Here is an 18,839-nt window from a genome sequence, read left to right as displayed (position 1 = left end):
TTTAACACAGACACAGGGGAATCATGACACCTCCTTATGTCATCGAGACTTCATTTCGCTAGCATCTACTCGGCGCCAGGCTCCCGTAACTTGTATCTGCATTTTGTGGTTACTGAATTTCTTTAAAACACAGTCCTTTTGCTTTGGATTAAATGTTCCTTTTTAATAAACTTGTAATGCAGTATGAATGCCATTAACTAGACTTGATCTCTCTCTCTTTTTTTGCACGCAGGGTTTTTGTAATTAATCAGATTCCAGACAGTAACTTGCTGTTGGTGGTGATTCAGGCAGATTGTGACTGTTCTCGGCAGTACGCACCCATCACCATGGAGCCCAAAGAGGTCAAATATATCCTTAAAACCCCAGCTAAATCAGGCTCCCCAGACCACACACTGAGGAGATGAATCACAGCTTTGAATTATGATCAGTTTAGTCATTTAAAGGTGCTAAAGAGGATCTTTTCGTCGACTGAGAAACTAAAGACTGTTACTGAGTTTTTTAAATGAGCGCATGCGTAAGAATTTCGAGGGAACGCCTCCCAAAACTCGTGCACAAGTATTGGAACACGAGTGTTTACCACCGGCATTCGCTGTGTCGTGTTAGTGGATTCATTATGTCGGACTCACCGCATGTAACTCATAATCTGCAGTTGTTACTCCCGTCTCCTGACAAAAACATTGCATGCGGCGCCTGTGGAGTGTGGAAAGTTACTGGAGCGCGCAGCCGCGCTCGTCTCTCACAAGGAACGTCATGGCAGTGATTGACAAGCCAGAGGGCCAATCCGCGCACGTCTCTCACAAGGAACGTCACGGCAGTGATTGACAAGCCAGAGGGCCAATCACGTAAACGATTGGCTGATGTTTTTAAGGCCCTACCTTGTGCACAGATGATGTATATTAATATTATTCCTTTCAGTGCACCTAATAAATAGTCTTTTATCAGTTAGTAAAGACAGTTTCAAGTAATATTGCAAAAATGTATAAAGCAAAACATCCTCTTTAGCACCTTTAAAGGTGCAATCAGTAAATTTACCTCATTAGAACTGACAAATTTCTGGGTGCACCTTCAAGGAAATCAGATAAAAATGTATGTTCAAACATATCTTTATACATTTTTTTAAAGAAGCAACTCACTGTATAACAAAGAATATTTAAAAATATACATTTGTGAAATGAATTAAGATCTGCTATAAAGATGCTTTGTTTGTTATTCTTGCTTTTTCTTCATTTTTTTTCTTAACCGCTGAGCACACAATGCTTCAGTCAAATGTGACCGCATGAGATCTCAGAAGATAAGAAGAAGGCCTGAGTCTTGTCATGCTTACCACCCTCAAGTAAATACACACTTACTAGATGGCTCTCAGACATGCATTGCAAGGCTGCCTTTTGATCACAATCTGTCTACCCACAAAATATGATTTTCAGAGATCTCTGGTACTTATTTTGTGTATCTTGTCTGTTTTAGGAAAATGCCAAGGACTGCGGAGGGGCTGTGGCAATCAGCCTGTCCATCATGCTGTTCCTAGCCTGTTTATCAGTGTCTGCACTCATCCGTCGATGACAGAGGGCCTGCTAAACGCCCAAGAGAGTCACTGAGAGTGCACAGACACACTTAACACAGCATGTTTTATTAGCAATAATATGAGTTTAAACTAGAGCACACAAGTTTTCTACAGTGAAAAGTCTTCAACATCAAGTATATGTAGCTTCACTCATTATATTTTACAAGTTTGTGGATTTTTTTTTTTTTTACTGGACTTTTATGACTTTGTCTTGACACCATATCTGAACCATCTGCAAAAAATCAGTATCAACAATGAGGATGGACCAAAATGAGACCCAGACAAGGATGAACAGAAGCTAAGCTTCATTGAACTGTGACATTACAGAAGGGAATTTATGGCATCCATGGTTTCTCCAGGCCATATGATGCAGGAGAAAAGTGCACAAAATGTGGATAAGATATTTGTGTGTGTGTGTAAAAGAGAGAGTGAGAGAGTCTGAGAAAGAGAGAGAAAACAGGAATATTTCACATTGCTTTTCACAGCTGTCTTTGTCACCAGAGATGATTGTAGGACGAATAAATGGCATGAAAATGTCTCTTAGATGTTGTTTCAGGAAGATGTCTTGTATTTAAACCTTAGTTTTTGGTTGTCTGTTCTACAACTTGCACAATTTTTTGTGACAATTAATATTTCTATGCATTATTAACTAATTTATCGTCATTATTGATCAAATCTCAGTCAGAATAAATTACAAAAATGTGTCATGTTTACTTTCTCACATTAAAAATCGCATAGTGTGTGTTTTCGCTCAGGTATAAATGCACAAGAAAGAATTTTTTAAGTGTGTATGTGCGTCAAATGTAACTGTTACTGACACTGTGAATATTGCATTACAGAAATCCCATGTGTCTTATTGTATGCCCAAATCTTTTAAATGTTTTTGAGTTAAATGATGAACATCAGTGGTCTATACTGATATATATATATATTCTTAACTTTTGAATGGTAATGTATCACATTTTCCACAGAAATATAATGTAGCATTTTTTCATTACATTGAAAATAATAAAAATTGTCTCTTGATCACAAAATCAGCATATTAGAATCACTCTTCATTTGTAATAATATTTCACAATATTAATGTTATCAAATAAATGCAGCCTTGGTGAGCATAAAAGATTTCTTTAAAAAAAAAAAAATCTTAATTATTCCAAACTTTTCACAGGTAGTGTAGATTTTTTTTTTCTTTTGAACATAAAATAATAGAATAGCGACATGCTATTATTTATATCTGAATGAAAGCAAATTACTACAGCAATGACAGTAAATTACAAACAGCAAATAACACGATATTTACAAAATGTGATATAACATTTGATATATACACAGCAAAACTCTAAAAGAATAAATATATTTAAAAGTTAAACCGTTTTGCTTGGTCTGAAGGGGACATTATATGGGCTATTCTATTATTCTATTGTATTATCTTCTTTCTTGCCAGCTTTTATTTTGGAAAAATGTCATGGGCTGTCAGGGACTCTTGATTTGTCAGAGTGAGCGTGTGTGGGGAGGAGGGCCAGAGTCAGTGCAGCTCCGCCGCAGCGCTCAACAAACATCAGCCTGAATAGAGAATAAACATGAGCGGTCACTGAGCGACTCTGGTCTGCCTACTCAACTGACGGCCATTCACTTGGCTTTATTTTATCCTTATTTTGGTCCTCGGGTATCCGGCAAACTGTCTAATCTGGAGGAGGACGGGGAGGTGAGAATTTACAAATATGATGGTGGAATTAAATCACAGTGGTGCTGTTGTAAATCATCAGCCTGACGCTCATAATATGATAGCAGATGTGTGATAATCGCAATGCTGTTTTGTTATATATCCCCTATGCATTACGTTGCTGTGTGTTTTGGATAGACGAGATATTTTGATAGATTTCAGTCTTCACTGAATACGACCGTCTGTGTGGCGTATCCGCGTTAATGTATCTGTTTTTATACCTGTCAAATTGCATGTCACGTCCGCAAGGTCAAGCACGCAGACGCGAGGCCGAGCGCGCTCAAATCAAGTTTGCGTTTTCCCACATTCATTTAAACAACAGTGACCGCAGCATGAGCAGGTGCAGTAAATGTAACAAACAAACAATGCTTAGACGTTATAATGCTAATTAAGCAGAGAGATTCGGTTTTTAGTCACGAGGCTGCAATTATTTGATATTCAGAACAACAACACTCTTGTTTCTGTGATATTGCTTAAAAGACAGTTTCATAAACAAGCAATTAATATCGAATAACTCACTTTTCAGGGAAAACTGGTCAGTTAGTTGCTGTAATTCTTCTGTCAACTAAATTATCAAGCTGTGCATGTATCCGAGCAGCAGCGCGCACAGACTGAAAGCCGTCATAGATTTCTTCATCCGTCTTCAAAGCTTTCTGAGTTCACTGCTCTCAAACTCCACTCCGGGTTTTTTCATTTTCTCACCAATGAGAGAAACCCACTCGTAGCGATAATGAACAAGCTGGCCACTATTTTAATTTACGACAGTGTTATTTTAGTATAATTTAGATACTGTTAAGCCCTGGGTGTACTTCGTTTTCTTACGCGCACGGCCTTGGAAAGTATACTTCATTTGACTCGTACGCATACACAGGCGTTCGACGCATGCGCAGTTTTTTAGCAATCTCTCGCCACGAGTTACAACCCATGTAAACATCTTTGTATACTTTCATGCTAGAGCTGTACAAATGAGGGTACTTTCTAACCTCTTCGCACAATCTCTCATCTATATATAGGCCTCCATTGTCGCTGTAGCTTGCATGCGCTCCGGTCTGTTCTGTTTATGTAGCTTTTCTTTGAATACCTTGTGAATCGACGCCCCCAGGGCACGCATTTGCAACCTTCGCGTACAAGTAGTAGGCTCGATCTGCATCTCAATATCCGTCCTAAATAGTATGTGACATTGGTAATTTTCAATACTATTTAGGGTGGATTGGGATGCAGGGCAGGTTACAGTACGCACATACTCTTCTGATGACGAAATTCGCGTTATGCTCACTGTACGCTGACCCTCACATAAATGCGCGCATACGTGTAAAAAGTGAACTATACTTGGGGCTTCACAGTTTTAATTAATATTTTGATTTATTTTTTATTTTTTAGATATTTCGTTTTCATTTTAGTTTTAGTTAAAGGTGCAATATGTAATATTTTCTGTCCGCTAGAGGCCTATTCAAAACAAAGGCGTAGCTTGATGACACCAAGTTTGAGCGTGGAATCTTGGGACATGTGGTCTTCACATCACAGCCAGGGAAAACAATTGGGATAGGACTTGGGACTTAGGACTTGATTTATTAACGTTATTGTAGTATGAAGCAGAGCAGGACCGAGTGTTGTGGGAGCTGAACGAGGCTGCTGGAGCGATTGCGCGACACACGCCGCAAGCAGCGGAACTTTTATTATGCCACAGTCGCCGGCGCTGCTTCCGCTTTTCCGGTCATGAGTATGAGGTAACACAGCTCTGAAAATACTGTATTACTGTTAGTAAAAATAAAGCTGCATCTGATTATGCTATGTTAGCTACTTCACAAAATAGTGTTTTTCTCTGTTTTTGCATGGTACTTGCAAAAAATCAAGAAAATTTGATTTAAACAATAAGACTAAACGTGTTGAGCTATATAACAATAATTCGTTTTCTGTCTATAAATATATCAAAACAGTTGTTCCCTTGTCTATTAAAACATGTAATATATTAAAGCGTTTCCATGGTTTCTACAAAATAAACGCGGGTATGATGCAATTGACAGGCGACTCCTCACACGTCCCGGAGCCTTGGTTAAAATTGCAATTTTCTCATGATTTACAAATAGTTGGAAACATTTGGGATATTTTAAGTACTCAAGTGAACAAAATATATAACACTGGCCTAGTGGTTTTGGGATATTTTACTGCAAAATTCTTACATATTGCACCTTTAAAGGATTAGTTCACCAAAAAATGTATTGTCATCCTTTACTCACCCTCATGTCATTCCAAACCCCTAAGAGTTTCGTTCATCTTCGAAACACAAATGAAAATATTTTTAATGAAATCTGAGAGATTTCTGTCCTCCATTTACAATCTAAGCAACTACCGGTCTTTGACGCTTTAAAAATTCATAAAGAGATCGTAAAACTAATCCATATGAATCGAGCGGTTTAGTCCAAATTTTCTGAAGAGACATGATCACTTTGTATGATAAAACAGATTCAATTTAGGCTTTTATTCACATATAAACATTCATCAATGCACACATCAGCTCTGGATAAACGGAAGTTCAAGCATGCTTGCTTGAGGTTCATTCTCTTGTGTTATGCAGTATGTTTGAGCTTCCGCAAAAACCAGTGAGCTTTGTTGCTGCACGTTAAGCAAGTACGGTTGAGCTTCTGTTTGGCCCTGTCCCAAATGGCACACTTCATATGCACGTACAGTCTTATGGACTTACAATGGCTGCCGCGTAAGTGTGTCCATTAAGTCCATGAAACCAAAGGGTGTCCCATTTGTCAATTTAGGTTTCAAAAGGGTACTCATGATCGCCCCCTTTGCGGTCGATATGCGCCCCAGATGTGCACTTTTTCCAAAACCCACACTGAGCCAGCACTGACTTCTTCCAAACAGTCAAAGTGCCATTACGTCACAAAAGTGCAGATTGGTAGGAAGACCGCGAGTGTTTAAGGGGGCCATTTGGGACAGTGCCTTTATGTTCGCTGATCATTGTTTGGCAACTAGCTGAAATAAAAGAAGTTTAACATTAACTGAAATAAAATGTAAAAAATCGTAATTTTATTTCAAGTAACAATAATATTTTTTTAATGGTTTTAGTTGTTGTTTACGAAATTAAATTGTTAAAATAATATTTAAAAATAATAATTAATCATTTTGCTATGTTTTTATTGTTGGTCATGGTGGTGGTATAATATTATTAATAATTACATTAATATAATCTATAAAATAATATAATTTACAATGAATCCATTTACAATTATTGTTGTAATTATTAAAATATTTCATATACACATGTAGGCATACATGTGCTTTGTTCATCAGTAGGGCTCTTTGGTGGCGGTGCATTCATTTGTATTCAAAGAACTCTGCTTTGCAAACGATTTTCCTATTACAGCCCAGCATGGCCATGACGGGAGGCATGGCAGCGCCCCTCCCGATGAGCAACCATACACGTGAGAGAGTCACCGTGGCCAAACTCACGCTGGAGCACTTCTACAGCACCCTGCTCACCCAACACGAGGAGCGGGAGATGAGGTAACCATGGCAACAACAACCCACTACACCTGCTTCCTCCAACCGTATCACTCAACATAACAATTCAGTCAGGTGTTATTAGATTAGAATACATTTTTTGTGACTGGACATAATGCAGCCGTTCCCTCTGTTTCAGGCAGAAGAAGCTGGAGAAGGTGATGGATGAGGAGGGTTTACCTGATGAAGAGGTGAGATGCCCTACACTGACCATAGAGCTACTTCACATTATTCTAGCGTTATATTCTGAATAACCTCCTGAGTTAATAATCACAGAAGTGTCAACAAAAAAAACTTGTTTTGCTTATTTGCGAAGTGGTTTGAATAGGACTCAGACTGTGTGCTTTGTGCTTAGTACCCTGCTTTGAGTACGCCAGTGAGGTTTAATGTATGACTATGACAAACAGAGTATTTGATTAACTGAGTAATGTCTTTGTCTGTCGTAGAAGAGTATGCGGCGCTCTCTGCACGCTCGTAAGGAGACAGAGTTTCTGCGGCTCAAAAGGACCCGCCTTGGTCTCGATGACTTTGAGTCCCTCAAAGTGATTGGGAGAGGAGCGTTTGGAGAGGTGTGTCTGTTGCTCTGTTCCAAACTTTGACGTGTACCGGCTTCTCAGGCAACATCCTAGGTGAAATGGAAGTGACTGATATGGAACGCTCTTTATAAGCAAGCCACATAAATGGCTCTCTTCAAGAGAAGTGGAGACTCGACTCACAATTAAGACCAGTAGATTTTGACATTAAACAAAGACCTGTTTTGTATGGATTTTTCAGTATTCAATGAAATAAGTATGTTTATAATCTTTCTCTTAACTTTTCTGCCATATTGGATACATTTGAGCTTGTACAATGCATTCTGGGATTTCCTTTTTCAATGAAGTACAATGAAAAATTGCCTTAGAAAATGAAGTATCATAATGTTAATGCCTACTTTTAGAAGCATACCTATAATGCCCTAAAATGTCTAGTTGGGCAGCTGTCTAGAATTTGAAACAGAGCCATTGTGTGTTTGTACCAGTGTTATTTAAATATTATTTATATACTATTATAGTTTTAATTAATAGTTTGAATTAGCATTTTTTTTTCTTTCTATTTTCAGTTTTAATTTTAAAGGGTTAGTTCACCAAAAATGAAAATGATCTTTAATTATTTAATAATTAATAACTCATTATTTAATTATTAGATTACTTTTTAGATTACTTTTAGATTAGATTACTTTTTAATGGATGGATGCGCTTTTTTGGGCTTCAAAATCTCAGTTACAATTCACTCCCAATATAAAGCTGGGAAGAGCCGGGATATTTTTTAATATAACTCCGATTGTGTTTGGCTGAAAGAATAAAGTCATATACACCTAGGATGGCTTGAGGGTGAGTAAATTTATTTAATAATTAAATGAGTTATTAATTATTAAATAATTAAAGATAATTTTCATTTTTGGGTGAACTAACCCTTTAAAATGAAAACTGAAAATAGAAAGAAAAAAAAATGCTAATTCAAACTATTAATTAAAACTATAATAGTATATAAATAATATTTAAATAACACTGGTACAAACACACAATGGCTCTGTTTCAAATCCTAGACAGCTGCCCAACTAGACATTTTAGGGCATGATAGGTGTGCTCCTAAAAGTAGGCATTAACATTATGATACTTCATTTTCTAAGGCAATTTTTCATTGTACTTCATTGAACAAGCTCAAATTTATCAGTTACTGTTCACTCCCAATATAAAGCTGGGAAGAGCCGGGATATTTTTTAATATAACTCTGATTGTGTTTGGCTGAAAGAACAAAGTCATATACACCTAGGATGGCTTGAGGGTAAGTAAATTATCAGATAATTTTCATTTTTGGGTGAACTAACCCTTTAATTTTAGTTTAATGTTTAATCATTTAGTTATTTTTATATTTTATTATATATATATAATATTTCTACATTTTAATTTATTTTTTATTTCAGTAACTTTAGTACTTAAAGTTATTTCAGTTAATTGTCAGGGCAACATTTCAAAATATTTGTTTAGTTTAAGTTCATCTAATATTTATTTATATTTTTATGTTTTTATAATTTATTTAAGTTTTATTTCAGTTAACATTAAAAACACTGGTTTGTACTCATCCTCATTGACTTGTTTTTCCAGATTTTTATTATTATTATTATTTATTAGGAACAGAAAGGATTTCGATCACTATGAAGTAAAGTTAAACTTACATGTCATTGACAATCCCAGTGGTTCTCCAATAATGTTGTGCTGTATTCAGGTGCGCCTGGTTCAGAAAAAGGACACGGGTCACATTTATGCCATGAAGATCCTCAGAAAAGCAGACATGTTAGAGAAAGAGCAGGTATGGACATTCAATTTCATTTAATTCAGCATTCTCCTGTCTGTCATACCGATCCACTGATAATGCTCTCCACACCTGTATACCTCCCTGGGGCAGGTGGCTCATATCCGGGCCGAGAGAGATATCCTGGTGGAGGCTGATGGCGCCTGGGTAGTAAAGATGTTCTACAGCTTTCAAGATAAACGCAATCTGTATCTCATCATGGAGTTTCTTCCTGGAGGTGAGGACAGATGTACAAAATGTCACATGTTCTTTACTGATGTAACAGAGAGAGATTTAGAACTGGAAAAGTACTAACGGCAATCTGCTCATAGCAGCACTATGGAAAGTGCTATTTTTAGAGCAGCTGCCCAGAGGCCGTAACTCGTGTGTGTGTGTGTGTGTGTGTGTGTGTGTGTGTGTGTGTGTGTGTGTGTTCAGGAGATATGATGACTCTGCTGATGAAGAAAGATACTCTGTCAGAAGAAGCTACGCAGTTTTATATCGCAGAGACGGTTCTGGCCATTGACTCTATTCACCAGCTTGGCTTCATTCACAGAGACATCAAACCTGACAACTTGCTGCTTGACTCCCGGGTGGGAATTCATCTTTATCTCTCTTATGTACTCAAACACAAACAAAATAGCATGTTCAATGCATTCAACGGAAATGAATGGGTTTCTGGAAGGCTATTGTATTCTATGTAACTGAACACCTCATAACAGACTGTGTCTTTATGATTTGTAGGGCCATGTCAAACTGTCTGACTTTGGCCTCTGCACAGGCTTGAAGAAGGCACATCGGACTGAATTTTACCGGAACCTCACACACAACCCTCCCAGTGACTTCTGTGAGTTTTATTTTTATGTATTTATTTTTTGTCTTTGAAGAACCAGGATTTCCACAGTCTTGGAAAACCTGGATATTTGAGGAAGCCTCATTTCAAACTAAATTATATTTCTAGACCTGGAAAAGTCATGTAAATTAAAAAAATCGTATAGCTCCACTGGCATTTTATAATGAACATACATTTTTCTAGTTATCCAATGCTCTAAAAGCTCTTTTATTAAGTAGAAATTGTGAGTAAAAATAATTAAAAACAAATATTTTATCCAGTAAATCACAAACAACCGGAAAAGTTGAGAGGTGCAAACATTTCCAATGTAGGAAAAAAGAGCCACAGTGGCTTCCCTGATTGCAGCAACTTTCATTTTTATTACAGATATTTTGTGACATTTTCTTAGGAAGTGACCATTTTGTTCTCTCAAACACATGGGATTAACGGTGCTTTATTTGCAAATGTTTTATGCGATATTTGACGCACAAGTTAAATTCGCAACTTTGGATGGAAACATAGCTAATTGGATCTGAAGAGATAAAAAAAAGCACGGCCATTTTTAAAGACAAAATTAACTGTATTTGCTCTGCTTCAACCTCCTTTAGCCTTCCAAAACATGAATTCAAAACGGAAAGCAGAAACATGGAAGAAGAACCGAAGACAGCTGGTAAGAGAGTGTCTTTGTGTTACAGAAGAGAAAATTCCTGGTAGTATCAATGACTCATTACTCTCATATGCAGGCATATTCAACCGTCGGGACGCCAGACTATATCGCCCCTGAGGTCTTCATGCAGACGGGCTACAACAAGCTGTGTGACTGGTGGTCTCTTGGAGTGATAATGTATGAGATGTTGATAGGTTAGTGACTACTAAGATACTAAACACTAAGTGAACGGGTTCAGATCAGGCCAGTCGTCACTTTCTGTAAAAGCCTTTTACTGTAGCCTTTTCCTGCATTAAAACAGGTGTTTGTTTTGTTTTCCTGTTCCAGGCTACCCACCCTTCTGTTCCGAGACACCACAGGAAACCTACAGGAAGGTCATGAACTGGCGAGAAACGCTAATTTTCCCCCCAGAAGTCCCCATTTCAGAGAGAGCCAAGGACTTAATTCTTAGGTCAGAGACATTACCGTATCTGTAACGCAAAACTTATAGCGAGAAAGGAGTTGAATTACAATTCGAAAACAAAACACCACTCTGCCTTTGAGGTTAAAATGATTGTTTCCTTCAAGTAAAGAGTGCCACCGCTTTCAAAAACTAGCTTGTCAGTTGAGATCTTTTGAAATTTGATCTGACCAAACTGTATGATTATGTTTTCAGGTATTGCACAGATGCAGAAAACAGGATTGGATCCGGAAGTGTAGATGAAATCAAATCCCACCCTTTCTTTGAGTCTGTGGACTGGGAGCATATCAGGTACATCTGCACAGACACTTTTCTGAGTTCTTTACGTCATCACTGTGTTGTCTAGAACTGCAAAAGCACTCAAAATGTTTATTTTGGCTACGTTAATGTAATCAAGCTTTTTGTGAGTATGATCATGGAGAAGTTTATAAATGAAATTTAACTCTTTCACTGCTTACAGAGAGAGACCTGCTGCTATTTCCATTGATATCAAGAGCATTGATGATACATCCAACTTTGACGACTTTCCAGAGTCAGATATTCTACAGCCAGGTACCGTAAATCATTTTTGTAAAGTTAAAACTTACAGACATACTGTGCATAAATAGAAAAATGCAGTGTAAAATGCAGAAATTATTTTGAATTTGCATTGAAATTGTGCATCACCACAAATTTAAGGCCTGTGTACTTTGTCACTTAGAGTCAAAGTGTCAATGTCTGGGTGATTAGTAATGACATCACACTACCCAGGGGGCACTACGTGAATTACCTCTAATCTCAACAAATCACGTGAATGCAAGCCGAGCTGGTCTACCCTATCAGAAGTTCTCTTTTAGGATACTAATTTGAATAACCTGAATGAATGACATTTACACCTAATGTAAAGGCTTGTCGTGCAAGGAATTCCGTATTACTATCATACAGTTCTGTGATTACTATTTTAGCCTGGCTTCAGAAGGGGACCAAAAGGACGCGTGAGTCAGACACAGAACTTCAAGCTTTAAACACTGTCCGTGAGCAGCAAACTAAGCTAACCAGCAGTACTAATGAGCAACCACAAACACCTGCAGCAGCAGCAAACGTTACTGCTACTACCACAGACAATGACGATGTTAACAATAACGTCAGTAACCACGAGTGGCCCGACTGTTGGTCAAGTGATCAAAATTATGTATTTTTGCTCAAAGAACAACTGGCTGATTTTCAAAGTGTATAAGCATGGCTGCAAAATATTTATACATTTTTATTAGAGCTGTCAGACTCAAACTCGCTGCCTGATAGAGCCCGAATGTAGTTAGAATGTCCCTAAAATTCAAGATATGGGGCAAAAAATGCCCGTTTGAGTTTTTGTCTTATATTTAAGAATAGCACGCAAATGTGATATTGATTTTATACTGTTTGTTTCACACTTTAAAATTATCCATAACTCAATTACTTAATTATTAAGACATTTACCACCACCTACTGGCAGGTTTAATTTCTTATTTAGAGTATAATTTAATTAAAAAATAATTTCATATTTCCATAGTAATAAAAAAACAAACATTAAAAGGTATAGTTCACCCAAAAATGAAAATCCAGTCATCATTTACTCATCTTATGGTCCAAAAGAGTATGTGTAATAAATTCTATTTTGAATCAAATAAAATATTTATTTCTGAAGCTACTTTTTGTAGCTTTACACAATAATGACTTTAAATGATTTTTTTGGGAGTTATTTCTCAGCCAAATTTGATGTGCGATTAATTAATCACCACATCATGTAATTAATTAGATTAAAAATTTTAATGGTTTGACAGCTCTAATTTTTATGTATAAAATCTATTTCATGTATAAAATATAATGATTTGCATATGCCAGCCGGTGCACGAGAATACCGGAACTTTTTTTTTTTTCACTTCAAGCACTGTTATAGTTATCTAATAAGATAACTATAAGATTTCTATATTAGCATTCACACCAACGGGCAATGCCACTCTGTTTATCAGTGCACACTGCAGTTATGTTGTCTGCCACTTTAAATGCTTGAGCTCTTAAAAATCAGAGCTTTTTCGTATCAGTGTCCAAAATAGTCAAGCTATGTTTTGTTATTGTTAAAATTTGCTTTAGCTTTGCTAAGTTACGGGGTCCTTCAGAAATTTCCAGTGGGTTTAGAAGTTTCAGATTTATGAGTAATATAAGGTAGGGCTGCACAACGATTAATCGCGATTAATCGTTTGCAAAATAAAAGTCTGTTTACCTAATATGTGTGTGTTCTGTGTATAATAATTGTGTATATATAAATACTTGCACATACATGTATAAATAAATAGACATATTTATATATATATTTTATATTACATATAAATCTAAATATTTTATATATAAATATAATTTTTTTCTTAAATATATACATGAATGTGCATGTATTTATATATACATAATTATTATACACAGAACACACACATATATTACATAAACACAGACTTTTATTTTGGAAACTATTAATCGCGATTAATCGTTGTGCAGCCCTAAAAGGCATGCTGTTAATATTTAAATATTAAAAAAAATATATATTTTGATTAAGTGTTATTTGATTTAATAAACTTGTATGTACTGTATATGTGTGTATGGCACCAATATACTGTACAAAGTACAATAATATGGAGTATACTTATTAACATGAGGTGATGCAGTTTTGAGTATACAAAGTAGACAGTATTAAGTTATTATAAATATACAGACTAAAATGTATCCTTACTTTTAGTGCTCAGGGATCAAGGGTCCATTCAGAATTGAAAGTAGTTCCATTCTCTTGATGTATGCAGATTACCTAGGAAGAGACCCAATATCTGCTGTCAGTGACCTTTAGCCTCCAGATAGACCATGTGCAATGAATAAAACACAATTCATTTACATATATTTATACATGAACAGATGTACCTCACCTATATCTACAGTATAGAAATATGGCGGGCCGGAAGGTCCAAAAATATGGCTACCGACTTGTCGCGGGAATTCACTATTCAATTCCCAGTAGCCACTGAGTTTACCACTGATAGGCCGGCGGTGCATCTGTATACACACTCTCCTCACGCAGCGAACGACTCACTTTCCTCACGCAGCTGACCACTGACTCTCCTCAGCTGCCGACTCACTTTCCTCACGCAGCGAACGACTCACTTTCCTCAGCTGGCGACTCACTTTCCTCACGCAGTGAACGACTCACTTTCCTCAGCTGGCGACTCACTTTCCTCACGCAGCGAACGACTCACTTTCCTCACGCAGCGAACGACTCACTTTCCTCAGCTGGCGACTCACTTTCCTCACGCAGTGAACGACTCACTTTCCTCACGCAGCGAACGACTCCCTTTCCTCACGCAGTGAACGACTCACTTTCCTCACGCAGCGAACGACTCACTTTCCTCACGCAGTGAACGACTCGCTTTCCTCAGCTGGCGACTCACTTTCCTCACGCAGTGAACGACTCACTTTCCTCAGCTGGCGACTCACTTTCCTCACGCAGCGAACGACTCACGCAGTGAACGACTCACTTTCCGCAGCCGGCGACTCACTTTCCGCAGCCGGCGACTCACTTTCCGCAGCCGGTGACTTACTTTCCGCAGCCGGTGACTTACTTTCCGCAGCCGGCGACTCCCTTTCCTCACGCAGCAATTGACTCTCCTCACGTTTCTTTTCAAATACTGTGATGATGCAATAACTACATCGAGTAAGGTTTATAATTTTTTGTGTTGTAATTGTAATTTATTCTGTAGCAATATTCCAATCAGTGTTCTGTAAACTGTTGTTACGATGTAAACTGTAAATCATCAGATTTGTAGCTATACGCTCCCTTAAAGGGATAGGTCAATCAAAAATAAAAATTCTGTCATCCTTGCCTTACCTTCTAGTTGTTCCGAACCTGTATGAGTTTCTGTCTTCTGTTGAACTAAAATATATATTTTGAATGTCAGTAAACAGACAGCTGACTGTAGCCAGTGAGTTTCATAGTAGGAAAAAAAATACTATGGAAGTCACTGGTTACCGTCAACTGTCTGGTTACTGACATTCTTCAAAATATTATCATTTTTAGCTCAACAGAAGAAAGAAACTCATATAGGTTTGGAACAACTAGAGTGTAGGTCAATGATGACAGAATTATCATTTAGGTTTAACTATCCCTTGAAATTGATTGTCATGGCATTTTTTTTTTTTTTTTTACCTTTATAAAAAGTTAATTTCCCCTAACCTTGGCTATCAATTTCATGTTAGGCTAATTAGAATAACTCACTGTAGGGCTTTTACCATTATTTTTTCCATGGCAGAGGAAATCTGCATGAGAAGTGGCATTTAGATGCATGTATATAAAATTGAATATGAATGTGCAAAACAAGCATGAAAAACACTGTTTAACAACTTTACAATAAAGATCTATAAAGCTTTTGTGGATTTTACAAATTATCTTTAATATACAATATTCTGAAAAAGTGACATTTCCCTTTTTGCAAAGTTCAAATGTTGATAAAATATATAACTTTAACTAAAGATACATTAAACTGTGTTACAAAAACAATGCAATTTTGAAATGTCAAAAATCTGCAGAACCAGTTTTTAAGCATGACAACTGCAAATCAAAAATGTATCTTTAGTATCTTGAGTTATTCTAATTAACATGACATTGATAGCCAAGGTTAGGGGAAATTACCTTTTTAAAAAGGTAAAAAAATAAATAAAAAAAAATGCCATGACAATCAATTTCAAGGGATAGTTAAACCTAAATGATAATTCTGTCATCATTGACTTACACTCTAGTTGTTCCAAACCTATATGAGTTTCTTTCTTCTGTTGAGCTAAAAATGATAATATTTTGAAGAATGTCAGTAACCAGACAGTTGACGGTAACCAGTGACTTCCATAGTATTTTTTTTTCCTATATGAAACTCACTGGCTACAGTCAGCTGTCTGTTTACTGACATTCAAAACATATTTTTAGTTCAACAGAAGAAAGAAACTCATACAGGTTCGGAACAACTAGAAGGTAAGGCAAGGATGACAGAATTTTTATTTTTGATGATTGACCTATCCCTTTAAGGGAGCGTATACAGATCTGATGATTTACAGTTTACATCTTAACAACAGATTACAGAACACTGATTGGAATATTGCTTCAGAATAAATTACAATTACAACACAAAAATGATAAACTTTACTCGATGTAGTTATTTATTGCATCATCACAGTATTTGAAAAGAAACGTGAGGAGAGTCAATTGCTGCGTGAGGAAAGTGAGTCGCCGGCTGCGGCAAGTAAGTCACCGGCTGCGGAAAGTGAGTCGTTCACTGCGTGAGTCGTTCGCTGCGTGAGGAAAGTGAGTCGCCAGCTGAGGAAAGTGAGTCGTTCACTGCGCGAGGAAAGTGAGTCGCCAGCTGAGGAAAGTGAGTCGTTCGCTTCGTGAGGAAAGTGAGTCGCCAGCTGAGGAAAGTGAGTCGTTCACTGCGCGAGGAAAGTGAGTCGTTCACTGCGCGAGGAAAGTGAGTCGCCAGCTGAGGAAAGTGAGTCGTTCGCTGCGTGAGGAAAGTGAGTCGCCAGCTGAGGAAAGTGAGTCGTTCACTGCGCGAGGAAAGTGAGTCGCCAGCTGAGGAAAGTGAGTCGTTCACTGCGTGAGGAAAGTGAGTCGCCAGCTGAGGAAAGTGAGTCGTTCGCTGTGTGAGGAAAGTGAGTCGTTCGCTGCGTGAGGAAAGTGAGTCGGCAGCTGAGGAGAGTCAGTGGTCAGCTGCGTGAGGAAAGTGAGTCGTTCGCTGCGTGAGGAAAGTGAGTCGGCAGCTGAGGAGAGTCAGTGGTCAGCTGCGTGAGGAAAGTGAGTCGTTCGCTGCGTGAGGAGAGTGTGTATACAGATGCACCGCCGGCCTATCAGTGGTAAACTCAGTGGCTACTGGGAATTGAATAGTGAATTCCCGCGACAAGTCGGTAGCCATATTTTTGGACCTTCCGGCCCGCCATATAGAAATGCCTTATGGGCATTTCATGTCTCTGATGGTTGTTCTGACTAACCTCTTCACCTCTCTTTTCAGTGACGAATGTAACAGAACCAGACTTCAAGTCCAAGGACTGGGTTTTCCTCAACTACACCTACAAACGCTTTGAGGGACTGACACAGCGTGGCACTATCCCCACTTACATGAAGGCGGGCAAGGCGTGAAACTGGCACTGATGGTCTGAAAGAGAAGGATTAGAATGTAAATGACAATTCATACGCAGATGTCTGCAGATGAAAAGCTTATGCACTGCCGCTTTGTGCTACACAGTAGACCTGTTCTCAGAGGAGTCCCTGGTGACGATAAAAAGGAAAACGGAAAAAAAAAGCATAATAATTATATGGCCAAACATATGGAGAGACTCTCCTGTCCTGCTGCTCAGCTAAAAGGAGACACAAAGGTTGTCCAAATGCTCTTCAACACTGGATCAAACAGGGTTGCAGAATTAAAAAAGGGAAGCTTATACATCACTGAAGCCTTATGTTCAGAAAACAGTGGATGTTTTAACCTCAAACCTCTTAGGTGACAAAACTGCAATAAAGTTGATTTCTATTAGTCACTTTTTAGCTTCTTTCCCCCAGGAAGTTGAGAATCTGTATAGACCCAAATGAGATGCACATTGTTAGACATCCTGTATACTGTATAATATAGTTAACTACCTGATGCTGAATATTTCCCACAAGTGTATTTGTGCAGTTGTTTTGTTGTAAGATTGCAATCTACCTAGAAGAAACTTGAAGAAGAGATGAACTTGGGGTTTCTGTTTATGTCAGTGCCAGTGAGCAGCCAGCCCTCCTCTTCCTGTTCCTGTGCATTTCATTCACCCAAAGTGATGTAGTTGATTCATTTTTGAGTGCGAGCATTGTTCACCTATGCAACCATTTTTGTATTTCTGTTGTAACACATGCAAGATGTAGCTTCAATCAGTGGTTTTTAAGGGAAGATCAATCATGATAAGAACTTGCACTCCCAAGTTTTACAAATCTACAGGGTTTAAAAGGATAAAGGTAATCTGCTAATTTGCAAGAATATATTAGTATATTTTCTGAAAAATTAACAAAATGGACAAAACTTTAACCAAATAACGATTACATAATGGTCAGTAAAGAACATAAATTGGTGAGTGAACTTCCAGTGTATGTTGTGTTTAAAGAATAGGAAGTATTAGTGATATAGAAAGGTTATGGTTGAAGTTTAAGTAAAAGACATCACAGCCAGTAACGTAATACAGCACTCTGATAACATGTTCATCCAAAATTTAAACATCTCTTACTAGCTGTCTAAATTGTTGAGGATATTTAGTGACCGGACATCTGCTGTTGTGCATGACTACAAATTACTGGCCTAATAGAAAGGCTGAAGAGAGAGCAAATGCTGTAGCTTATGTGTAAAAGATTGGTGCTGGGGGGTTTTATTTAATATATTCACTTATGTTAATTTGTTATTTGTTGAATGGTGTAAAAAATGTAAAAGCAAGAAATAAATGTTAAAAATCTGGAAAGACTTACTGTTTTCACGACTGTATGGACTGTGAAAATCGATGAGAAGTCAAGCGCCCTCTCTAGTGGTGATTTCTATAACTACAATATAACAAAAGAGTACAGATAAGCATGGCGAATTTTATGAGTTTGAGAAAATTATTTTTTTCAATAGTTTACTTAATGGCACTTTCAAAAAAAGACGTTTTATAAACATTTAAGCAAATGATTATATGTATATTAATTATATGTAATATTAT

General features: G+C 37.5%; 3 protein-coding genes across 7 annotated transcripts in view; 2 read left to right on the top strand and 1 right to left on the bottom strand.

Moving 5' to 3' along the window:
• Positions 1-2,586, top strand: part of cacna2d4a (calcium channel, voltage-dependent, alpha 2/delta subunit 4a) — a 53,749-nt gene extending 51,163 nt beyond the window's left edge. Inside the window, exons 39-41 of the mRNA XM_048156314.1 lie at positions 233-348; positions 1,251-1,333; positions 1,465-2,586. Of these exons, the coding sequence (XP_048012271.1) occupies positions 233-348; positions 1,251-1,333; positions 1,465-1,560 (295 nt within the window). The 3' untranslated portion in view covers positions 1,561-2,586. The remainder of the gene's footprint in view (positions 1-232; positions 349-1,250; positions 1,334-1,464) is intronic.
• The window catches only part of lrtm2a (leucine-rich repeats and transmembrane domains 2a), a 36,655-nt gene extending 27,295 nt beyond the window's left edge, over positions 1-9,360 (bottom strand). For 2 of the 4 annotated variants that reach the window (XM_048156363.1, XM_048156361.1), the window contains exon 1: positions 3,804-4,216. The gene's annotated coding sequence lies outside the window, so the exon portion shown is untranslated. Of the gene's footprint in view, positions 1-3,803; positions 4,217-9,012; positions 9,074-9,221 lie in introns of those variants that run through there. The other 2 variants (XM_048156359.1, XM_048156362.1) reach the window with 2 other exon arrangements.
• On the top strand, positions 3,046-18,604 carry stk38l (serine/threonine kinase 38 like). Of its 2 annotated transcripts, XM_048156352.1 has the most exons (14): positions 3,046-3,266; positions 6,661-6,800; positions 6,937-6,988; positions 7,244-7,366; positions 9,063-9,146; positions 9,243-9,366; positions 9,567-9,721; positions 9,873-9,975; positions 10,569-10,630; positions 10,704-10,821; positions 10,955-11,078; positions 11,283-11,378; positions 11,548-11,639; positions 17,138-18,604. In XM_048156352.1, exons 2-14 carry the CDS (start codon positions 6,667-6,669, stop codon positions 17,263-17,265), a joined length of 1,395 nt encoding a protein of 464 aa, XP_048012309.1. In that variant the 5' UTR covers positions 3,046-3,266; positions 6,661-6,666; the 3' UTR covers positions 17,266-18,604. The 2 variants fall into 2 exon arrangements, with proteins under 2 accessions (XP_048012309.1, XP_048012307.1); XM_048156350.1 differs by lacking the exons at positions 3,046-3,266; positions 6,661-6,800; positions 6,937-6,988; positions 7,244-7,366 and having other exon boundaries at positions 8,453-9,146.
• The last annotated feature ends 235 nt before the right edge of the window (positions 18,605-18,839 follow it).

The sequence above is a fragment of the Megalobrama amblycephala genome, linkage group LG14 (assembly GCF_018812025.1).
Source record: "Megalobrama amblycephala isolate DHTTF-2021 linkage group LG14, ASM1881202v1, whole genome shotgun sequence".
Lineage (NCBI taxonomy): Eukaryota > Metazoa > Chordata > Actinopteri > Cypriniformes > Xenocyprididae > Megalobrama > Megalobrama amblycephala.
The sequence above is the reverse complement of the archived record's forward strand: the minus strand, read 5'-3'. Positions and strand labels throughout refer to the sequence as shown.

What these genes read in the sequence shown, in the direction of transcription:
- stk38l (XM_048156350.1), top strand. Translation starts at nt 8,682, where the DNA reads ATGTTTAATCATTTAGTTATTTTTATATTTTATTATATATATATAATA. An exon ending in GCCAAGGACTTAATTCTTAG is followed by an intron (nt 11,079 to 11,282) that starts GTCAGAGACATT and finishes TTATGTTTTCAG; the next exon opens with GTATTGCACAGATGCAGAAA. An exon ending in GTCAGATATTCTACAGCCAG is followed by an intron (nt 11,640 to 17,137) that starts GTACCGTAAATC and finishes CTCTCTTTTCAG; the next exon opens with TGACGAATGTAACAGAACCA.